Consider the following 10,399-nt stretch of genomic DNA (forward strand, 5'->3'; position numbering starts at 1 on the left):
TTATAATCATACAAATCACAATTTATAAAATAAATCTTATGACATCACTTTTTTTTCTATTTTTTATTTCCAGTATTAATCTACCTTCACCAACGATAATAGTACTTTTTTCTCTCTTCCGACTTATCACTTTTACAATAAAACACTGTAGTCTACTATCATTAGTCCACTAGAAGAGCTTTGAATATTCAAATTTAGAGTAAAAAAATAGTCCTATGAAAGTGTTATGAATCTTCGAGTTGCAATAAAATTGTAGTATCAACTACTATCAATAGTCAATTGGAAGAGCTATGGATCTTAGAGTTTAGCATTCGAATGGTAATTTTTTCTATTTTTTCACACAATTTCTATGGTATATGGAGTACTAGTTTTTTCTCTCCCCTAAATAAAGCATCCTCAAGAAATTTGAACGTATATAACACACAGAAGATTGGTTGCAGTTTAAGTAAACCGCAGCAAAAGATATATATTAACAATTAAAACTATTATTATCAAAACAAAAACAAAAAAGATCAGTCTAGGATCATGCCAACTGTTGTTTCTGAAATAAATAATCAGTTGCAAAGAAAAACCCAAAGACAAGTATCAGATCAGCAGCCTACATGTAGAATCTCCCAGCCCCGGGAGCGCCGGGAGCGGGCCCAGTCGCCTTTTGAGCTATAGCCCGGAATTCTTCACAATCCTTGGCTCCGATATTAGTAAACTCGTTAATGAGTGTCGTGATGTACCCTGCCAAGTTGTTCCTGAATTCCCTCGAGCAGCTCTTGTCGCCCTCGTCCACATCCTGAACGCCCCCTTTCACGAGACACCCCACCTGAGCTCCATCCGTGTAGGCTCTGCACGACACCAGGATATCTCGGGCACGCTTGCAGTAGTGGCCCACGACGTATGCATCAAAATGCTACAGTAGCCAGAATGCAAATCAGATACACCACAACAGTAGATAGAGATTTAAGTAACATGATGAGATAAGTAAAGCTTCGGTCTTTACCTTCGGAGGCCTTCTCATGGCGTACACCATCGTCTGCAAGGTGTACATGAAAGTCCTCTCGTTGTAGTCCAACGACTTCTCTTCACCTTGCTTGGTGCCGCCCATGTTCGCATAGCCTGGTTCGTTGAAATAGGGTTTGGCATTCAAAATTAACCCCTGAATCGAGACCAGAACTTGCAACATCGTTGAAACTCCAGAAATCCATTTCTCCTGGCCATTACCACCCCAGGTACCGAGAAGGCTCAGGCATACCTTTCCACAATTGTACAAATTGGGATTCAGACGAAGGCCACCGGAATGGTAATGGACTTTCTGTCAAACAATAGAAGCGAGTAAGTAACTAGTATATTGACATCACAGCATCTGCTTACACGAAGAAACTTACCGGAGGAACAGTGGGATAATTGCTGGGAAACATTATGTCGAAGAAAAACAGACAATCATGGTATGGAGTTCCCTCGGCTCCTATAATGACAGCTCTCAAAAGATCCATCCTTGATTCGTACGCCCTCACAAAGATCGTATCTATTGGAGCAACAGCACAAGAATGCACAGAGATGGTACATTCACAATAACCGAAACAAACATGAGAAAATGGTGGCATACATATACAAAATAAACTTAGTGTATATGACTCCGACTAACAAGAGTAGGATTATCCAAACTAACAAAATATTAAATGTGCTAAATTAACAGTCAAAAACATGAAATATATTGCCCAATCGGTGCACGATACCTGGCAAGTCTTTTTCCAATATCTTCCACTCTTCTTGGATTCTCTTCGCCCAGTTCTTTTGTGCCTGTACCAGATGATATTAATTAAATAAATAAAAAAAAGCAAAGTCAAAACACCACAACACACACATCCCCGATCCGAACATAGATCAGACAAGAGAGGAAAGGATAAAAGGATAAAAAAAAATGCACGCACCACTCTTGATGAGGGAGCATGTTTGGCGAAGTGGTGATCCGAATAATCGTCAACGATATCAAAGCTCTTGAAAGATACAAAGTCCCGTTGTATCTCATCCGCACTTCTCTTATCTAATCTGGCAGAAGGTGGTGTCATATGGTTGTTAGAGTAATCTGGCACCATGGGCAGATATGAAATTCCAGACGCAAATGTAGACGGGTCAATAGGAGGTTCTGAGATTTGCAGGGGTGGATTTGACCACATAGGCATGTGCATTCCCACTCCCGGTGCAATAGCATGCATGTTTGGGGTTGGATAGCCGCTGCTGTGATAACTACTTCCAAACCCTTTTGCTGAAGAAAAAGAATTGGTTGAACTTGCACTGACACGCGACCTTTTGCTTGTCCTTGAAGATGGTAAACTACTACCAGGAGGCAGGGAACCATAAGGGTATTTCCAAGCAAAATGATCTGTACTGCTACTGGAAGGAGTCGCAGTTTTCTTTACATTGGGACCAAATCCAGACCACGGGTTCTGGCTCGCTGCTTGACCACCCATCATCTTTGATGACGTTATTGTCCGACCACCAGCCTGAATTTTGAATTGCGACGGCTGGTGCACGTGCGAGTCTTGAGCGATATTAGCATCGTTAAACTCAAATTGTGAAGTTGAACTAGCTGATAACCAAGGAAATGGTGCTTCAACTCCAGGCGGAATATTCATATGATCAAAATGTGATTCCAAGAATGCGGAATCATCATATACGATGTCATCATAGTATTTATCCATGAAGTCATCCTCCCCGGAAGAGATATTGTGATTGAAATCATCAACAGTTTCATGCTTTGACTTCGGAGTATCACTTCCAGATCCATCAATTGTTAAATTACGAAGGCTCGGCGAAGAATCCAACAAAGTTTCCTGCACATCAGGATTAAAGTAAATATACATTTATAGAGATATATATAGAGAGAGAGGCGGCCGGATAAAGTTATAGCTATATGTGTTAGTGAGAACTCTGAAGTACCTTTCCTTTGCCTTTCCCCTCAAAGTGCAACGCATCGGTGTCATCTTCTTCGAGGTCGACATCTATTATTTCATTATAAATCACCTTCTGCAAGTTTGGAATTATGGAAGTTAAGACATGATGTTTGGAAAATTATTAACAGAGATATATAAAAAATAAAACAACAACAGCACACCCATATTGAAAATCTCACTCACTGTTTATTAACATATGATATATTTGAATGTAGTGCAAAGAAGGATGTCTAAAAGATAACACATGGAGTACAAGAATGTGCAAGAATTGTGTAACGCCATAACAGGAAACCTAAGCCAATTTAGACAAATGGGATTGCGATATGACATGATCGAATCACTTTATCTAAATTAGGAAATTGAATATATAACCAAAAGTACATTAAACCGTACCAAACACTACCATTTTAGGTACATTGCATGCTATGACAAATCTTCGGGTGAATCTATTAATAATAATCTATTCGAAGAGTGTACAATGCCTGTTAGCTAGCAAGAAGGGAAACTGATTAGATTCAAGCACACGGTTTTTCCGCTACAGCAGTACAGCTTAATCCCACCGCCAATCGATATGCTATGCCACGTGGCTTCAGAAGTTGCCTCGAGAAAGTTAATACAAGCACCATATCTAGATCTAGACGGAAACTTTCATAACATGACGAAAAAAAGCAAAAGACAGCGGAGAATCTTTCAAAGGTGTCAATGTAACGGCTAAGAAACAGCTCGGTATTTATGTTTCCACTCGATCCTCACTTTTTCTATCTTTAAAGATTTAATCATCTTTTAGTTCTTGGCATTGACAAACATTCCTCACAACCTAGTGATTCTACAGGGATTTGATCAAAGAAATGTCCGGATACGACGAACGTGATAAAAGCATTTTCTATTTTGAATTAGGGAAACAGATAGGAATGAACTCACAATAGCACCAAACAAGACAGAAACATTTATCTATTTATCCTCCTGTTAATATCAATTAGCCACACACAACTCAGCATTTACTAGAATCAAACAAAGAAACAGCTCAGATAATCTCAATTCCGAAAATCAATTCCCTAAACCAATAGAACAAACCATCAACAACAAAACCCTAACAAATTACAACGCAAAATTGAATAAAAAATCAAAAACAATCTTAAACCTCTTTCTTCTTCGATGATTTCGACCTCGAGCCGCGATTGATCGAAGAAGGCGGAGGAGGTATCTCCATCACATCATCCACATCATCTTCAAACACCGACGACGACGAAAACACCCTTTTCCTGACCATCATAAGCATCAACACAGAAAAATTAAAAAATCATGAAAACCCAATAGAAAAAACCATTACTTGTTGCGCTGGGCGACGTATCGCGAGACCGGCGTCGGCGACTCCATAGAGATCGGCTCCGAGAACACAAAGCACAGACACAAAATTCGAGGAAATGAAACTAGGGCCGACGGAGTGATGAAATTAGACGAAATTCGCTTATGAAAGACGGTTCAATTTCGCCCCGTTGTTGAAGGAAAACACGGATTGAGAAGGAAAAGAGGGATAGATAGATATACAAGGAGATTTGGAGAAGAGGAATTGATATAAAATAGGTAGGAAATTTCAATAAACAGAAGGAGTTATGCTGTGAAGTGAAACTCGTTGGCTTAAGTAGAGAGTGAGAGAGGAGAGAGAGGGGGTTTCTTTGTGGGCTTCGCGCCCACTTTAGCAGTTCGGATCATCTCTGTAAATCTCATTAGGTCTTCATTGAAGGAAAAAAGGAAAAGAAGGATAAAAAGGACTCTTGCCTTTCTTGTATATTTAATTGTGTGATTATTGGTTATACTAAATTAATGTGTATGCTAAACGTGTGTATGGTGTTTGATTATTCGATATTATTGATGAGACTATGATTAGTCTCAGGTATTGTTCAGAGATTGAGAAGAATTGGTCCACTCGGACGAAATTTGTGTGATTCGATCTTGCATAATTTATCAAACCGTGAAATTCTCGCTGATCTTTTTGTTTGCGTGTGTGTTTCGGCGATTGAAAAAGATCGTAGACTGCACTGCGATGGTGGGTTGTGCGTGATGGATCGGAATTTATGGTTGCATGAATGGATGGTGGGTTATGCAAGTCAAGTGTCGTTGTATTCCCCAATGAGCATTCGATCTGTGATCACAGATTGATCATATTCATAGAGAAGAGAATCAGCTGAAAAATTTAGTGCGAGTTTTAATGCGAAATTGACATGTGAATTAATAGTAATTGATGAACTTGAAGTATATTGTGAATTTATGATCGAATGATTGTGTTTGATTTAGAGTATGTTTATTGATGATCTTGAAGTATATTGTAAATTTATGATCAAATAATTTTAGAGCATGTTTAAACATTTAAGGCGTTACTCTTTTGTCGATACGAAAAAACATGTAATGTTTTTTAAATTCCGAGAGTAAAATGAAGACGAGTTAGGAGTGAGTCTCAGAGAGTGAAGGGACCCAATTACAGGAAGCGGTAATTTGACTTTTGCGCGCATATTGAATGATATGTAAGCGGATTTAAGTGTTATGGATTGTTTAAAAGCATTCAGGTGATGTAATAACGGGAGTGGATATTGATCATATTTGTCAATAAGAGAATCACGTGGCGAACTTCATTGAGAGTTTTAGCGGTAAATCGACATCTGAGTTAATGGTACGGGTGAGATTTCATGTAGGTTTTTAATTTATTATTGAATGATTGCACCCAATCTAATAGGGTAAGTTTAAACGTAAAGACGTTACCATTTTTTCTATAGAAAAAAAAAACAATCTTTTTTGTTTTTTTCTAAATTGATAGCAATGTGAAGACGGGTTTCGGAGTGAGTGCGGCACGTCGGACAAATTGTTTTGTTAATTATCTTTGCGTTAACATTGTAGGCAATGTCGAGCAATGCATGATAGTCTTTTTGTCACACAAAAATGAGTAAAAATTTAGCAATCCAGACATATTGCCACGTGATATATCAAGTAATTACAATTAAAAATAAAGTGAAATAATACTTTTACAATTGTAATTATTTGAAATTTTGAATACACATGATAATGATATCATATTTCCATTTTTTTTAATGGCAAATTGACTTTTTTAGTCTCACAACAATGATACCATATTCTTATTTTTAAAAATGGCAAATTGATGAATGATACTCACATTTCCACTTTTAAAAACGGAAAATTGTCATTAATACCTCAACTATTTTTGTCTTACTTCATCATTATTCCAATTACTTTCTGTATCTGCATGAATATAGTCAATTACATTTCACAAAAGTTTCAAAAATCTGCTGTCACCCTCATCCCTAAAGTATAACAACTTCACCGACTGGAGATACTAGATAGGGCGTCATAACTATATTTTGCTAAAGAATATTTATAGAAATCATAAATTATGGAACATTAAAATACACTATTTTAGCCCCCTAAAATACATATAATGAGATGTAGCACCAATTTTAATAGAATTGGTTGACAAATTTTCAATTATTACTAGTTATCAGAATTGTAGACTCTAAATTATCATCATCTAATTCAAATGAAACTCCGAAGTGCTACAAATTTAATTGACTCATAATATGATTTTGTGACTGACTTTACCCCGAATTTCATATGATGCCACAATCAAGGCTTGTAACTTTTTCTTAGAAAGGGCTAATATAAATTGATTATATGACAGCTGAAGCCTTATTAAGCCTTATTATTATTATTATAACAATAATTAATTTATTATACAAATTTTTTTCAGTAAATTCTAACTTTTTCAATTACATTTCGGCCCTTTTCAAACTGCCTCAATTTGGGCCATCTGAAGCCCAATCTAAAGAACATGGGGTGTTATTACTTTGTACATAACAGATTATCACAAATAAAATGACGTGTGCAGAATTTATACTTTGTGGATGTGAATTTTGTGATAATTAATTATACAAAGTAATTTAGTTTCTAAAATATACATTGTGATATGATTCCAACACCTAAGGCAAGACGTGAATCCACAATGTGTCATGTTTTAGAGATCTCTAAGGATAAAATGTAAATTAAAAATATATAATTTCTTATTTATCTTCTTAAAAAAATAATTATAGTAGATTTAAAAAGACAAATAAACATAACTTAAATTTTACCTTTTCTATGAAAAATGCTAAATGTATACTTTCAAATTAAAAGAAGATATAATATCTTTCCAAACAAATAATTATAGTATAGTACTTTCTGAAAAAGGTAATGAACAGATAAATTTGAAAAGGCAAACAAACATGATTAATTTTTTACCTAAATATGGTGAGTAATATATCTTTTTAAAATTAAAAAAGGGATAATACCTTCTCAATATCCTTCCTACTGAAAAATAATTTTTTTAAAAAAAGAAGTAAATATAATACTAGTAATTAATTATGTTCACCTCTTCATCAACTCTTATTTCGGAGCGTGCTGTTTCAAAGTGGATTCAAGTAAATTCAAATCCGATTCGCACCTAATCCATGAGACCAGAGATTTTTTCAATTTTGTAAAACCCCACTAATAAAATGAACGATTCACTTTACCTCTAATTAATTCAATAAACACAAAATCAACATTCCAATCTAACATCTCTGATTTATTTAAAACATATTTATGGATGATAGTAATTTCAAGACTGGTGAGATGCCCAGTCGACCCAATTGGTCTCACTTCCCACACGAGGAATGCTATTGACCCTCGAGTACAAGTCGACTTTGAAATTAGCCCCACAAATCGCGCCTTCGCTGTCGACCCTCGGCATCGCCCTCAGCTTATGCATCGGATGCTCGAAGCTCATCAGCCCCGCTTCACTATGAAATATGCATCCTAAACGAGTAGTGTTATTTAGTCATATTATAATCGACACTAAAATAATTTTTTTCTTTCAATATTTCAGAATATCCCATTATAAAAATTAATAATCATACCTGTGGGGAATGGGGCAAATGATTTTGCGCAACCGGCTTTAATCACATCTAAATCATCGGAAATCACCACCGATCCATCTGCGGCGATACCCCAATATAGTTTTACTCCACCGTTGGATCCCTAAAACAAAATTATCATTTAGATCATGATCAAGCCTAATTAAATTAAAATTATGCCACAAATATCTTCGATTTGTTATGATTAACACCGTCGTGACTAATTAAAATTACAAATTATTATCATTGTCACCCATTAAAGTACCTCGGACGTCCACCCACTTTCTAATACATTTCGAAATCAGTGGATTTCGAAGCAGGATATTTAGTTATCTACAAAATTAGAGTTTAATTAAAAAAGAAATTAATTACCAGGGCAGTAAAAACAGTTCCAACTTTGCTGTCGTAAAGAACGAAGGCGAAGGTGCCATCGAGATCCTTGATGACTTGATCGGCCGGATAGGGACCTCGGTCGCGTAGCGTCTTGTACGCCTCGATCACAACCATAGCTTCGTTGCTGTTTCTCGACAATCCATATTGCTTTATTTGTGCACATAAATTGTTCAAACTCCCCATGAAAAGGCAGTATACGTCGTCGTATCCACAAAACAACCTGCTTCCCGTGTTACATGAGACATTTACTTTGATTCATATATCATAAATTTATAAAAAAATAAAATTCAGTATTTCCGTGCATAATTTCTTAGCTATCATAATTTGATGAGAGAGGTAATTTGCAATTGAATATAATGTTTATATTATTGAAAAAATTAAAATAGTAGTAGATTAATTTGGTACCTTTGATTTTGATGAAGCAAGGAATGGTTAAGGGGTGTGACGTAAGCGAGGACAGCAGCATCGGCAAAGCTCATGGAGAAGGCGTTGTTGGGATGTGAAGTGAGGAAGGTTCGGAGAGTGTCTTGCGGCAGCTGCGCCGCCTTCTTGTCGGAGGCGGGGCTGCGCAGCTCTTCCGGCGGATGAGCAAACGCTTTGTGAAATATAGCCAACATTTTTGTATGATATGATATGATTTGTTTGGAATGGTTTTATACTGAAACTGGATGGAGTTGAGGTTTGATGTTGATCGGGATAAGGATTGGTTTTATTTCTCGTACTTCGATGTCTTCATTTTATCCATTTGCAGACTTTTCCTCTTTTGGATCATGTAATTTTCTTATGATAATTAATCACTATTAGTAGTAACTTTTAGTTGTTGAGCAATGTGACTAAATTAGACCGGAATTGAATCGAAAAGTGGGCAAATACATTTTCTTGAGTTTTAGCATGACACACTAGACTTTGATAAAAAAAAATGATGACTTAGATTTTCTTAACCATGCAATCAACTACAGTTATTTTATTTATAGAGTTTTATGAAGTGAATGGTTGAATAGACTCATATTTCGAGTTGTTTCCTGAAATAAATAAAATTGATAAGATTTTTAAAGTTCCGAATCGCTACAATTATTTATCATACTCTTAAATAAAATATTCAGTATTACTATTGTTATGAGGTTACTGCAACATCAAAATATTTTAATAGTACTTTAAATCTATTTATGGACACGCATTATGGGAGGGACTTAAGCCCCTGCCAACCTATTTTATGTGTATTCTATTATCGAATCTGTTCAAATTGTTAAAATTATATTCAGATTAAGATTGAATAATTAAGAAGGACTGAAATTACATAACAAAAGACAAAAATGAGTTAGAGAAAAAAAAATATTACTTTTTATGTTTTTATGTCTCGCTCATTGAAGATAACTCACTTTCCTTTTTAGTTTGCCTCAATTAATATAACTCATTAATAAAAATGTAAACACCTTTACTTTACCTTTTTCATTTAACAATCAAAATAAATTACATAAAATCTCGTGCAGCTCAAGAAAAGAGTCTATCTTTATTGATAGACGGAGTATATAATTATTACATTAACGCAAATTACATAATCACAATATCACATATACATGTGTGTGAAGCTAAGAAAAAAAACTCAGTGAGAATCTCTATGAATATTTTATTTTCTACACCTACCCCCATTTATATCCATCCCAAGATATGATTTTCAAAACATATATGGGTTGTGAATATTTTGGGTAAAAATTGTCAAATCATTACTATATTTCTATTTCACGATCGAATCAACTTTGGCTTAGAAAACGGTTAATTAGATTTTTGTCTCATTATATTTTGCATTTTTGTTTCTTTAATTGGAGAGTATATCTATGTATATATCTTATCCCCGCGAGTCGGCTGTCAGAGTATTGATATTGCTTTACCAATCGAAAATTGGAAAGTGTGTGTCGTGGTTTCGTTCTATTTCTGTGGGCTTTCCAATCATACTCAATTATTCTTCACAAACTTTAGTGGTTTTATACTATCTATGGATGGTAGAAATATTTGTGTTATCTACAATTCTAAAGTCATATTTGTTAGGTTTATCTCCACTAAATATGCATATTTTTGTTTGCATATGTTGGGAAAATCTCAAAGCCAAAAGGGTTTTGGTCTTTC

The 10,399-nt window shown here is 35.4% G+C and overlaps 2 protein-coding genes across 3 annotated transcripts; both read right to left on the reverse strand.

The window, feature by feature from the left end:
• Positions 1-430: 430 nt before the first annotated feature.
• On the reverse strand, positions 431-4,694 carry LOC125201284 (uncharacterized). 2 transcript variants are annotated; one of them, XM_048099333.2, is made up of 8 exons: positions 4,276-4,694; positions 4,087-4,201; positions 2,932-3,018; positions 1,923-2,825; positions 1,728-1,791; positions 1,377-1,516; positions 992-1,303; positions 431-901 (listed from the first exon to the last, which is right to left on the reverse strand). In XM_048099333.2, exons 1-8 carry the CDS (start codon positions 4,320-4,322, stop codon positions 599-601), a joined length of 1,971 nt encoding a protein of 656 aa, XP_047955290.1. In that variant the 5' UTR covers positions 4,323-4,694; the 3' UTR covers positions 431-598. The 2 variants fall into 2 exon arrangements, with proteins under 2 accessions (XP_047955290.1, XP_047955289.1); XM_048099332.2 differs by having other exon boundaries at positions 4,087-4,207.
• A 2,839-nt stretch (positions 4,695-7,533) lies between these two features.
• Positions 7,534-8,910, reverse strand: LOC125208201 (stem-specific protein TSJT1-like). The gene is made up of 4 exons (XM_048107787.2): positions 8,681-8,910; positions 8,255-8,495; positions 7,886-8,006; positions 7,534-7,784 (listed from the first exon to the last, which is right to left on the reverse strand). Exons 1-4 carry the CDS (start codon positions 8,890-8,892, stop codon positions 7,588-7,590), a joined length of 771 nt encoding a protein of 256 aa, XP_047963744.1. The 5' UTR covers positions 8,893-8,910; the 3' UTR covers positions 7,534-7,587.
• Between the last annotated feature and the right edge of the window lie 1,489 nt (positions 8,911-10,399).

The sequence above is a fragment of the Salvia hispanica genome, chromosome 2 (genome assembly GCF_029641045.1).
Source record: "Salvia hispanica isolate PSC_SH4W2 chromosome 2, Shi_PSC_v1, whole genome shotgun sequence".
Taxonomy (NCBI): Eukaryota; Viridiplantae; Streptophyta; class Magnoliopsida; order Lamiales; family Lamiaceae; genus Salvia; species Salvia hispanica.

Bases quoted from the DNA above. Each gene is read 5' to 3' on its own strand.
- LOC125208201 (XM_048107787.2), bottom strand. From the start codon at position 8,892: ATGTTGGCTATATTTCACAAAGCGTTTGCTCATCCGCCGGAAGAGCTG. The intron at 8,007-8,254 runs GTAATTAATTTC...ATTTTGTTTTAG, and splicing joins GAACTGTTTTTACTGCCCTG to GGATCCAACGGTGGAGTAAA. The intron at 7,785-7,885 runs GTATGATTATTA...CTACTCGTTTAG, and splicing joins ATTTGCCCCATTCCCCACAG to GATGCATATTTCATAGTGAA.
- LOC125201284 (XM_048099332.2), bottom strand. From the start codon at position 4,322: ATGGAGTCGCCGACGCCGGTCTCGCGATACGTCGCCCAGCGCAACAA. The intron at 2,826-2,931 runs GTACTTCAGAGT...CCTGATGTGCAG, and splicing joins AGGGGAAAGGCAAAGGAAAG to GAAACTTTGTTGGATTCTTC. The intron at 1,792-1,922 runs GTGCGTGCATTT...CATCTGGTACAG, and splicing joins ATGCTCCCTCATCAAGAGTG to GCACAAAAGAACTGGGCGAA.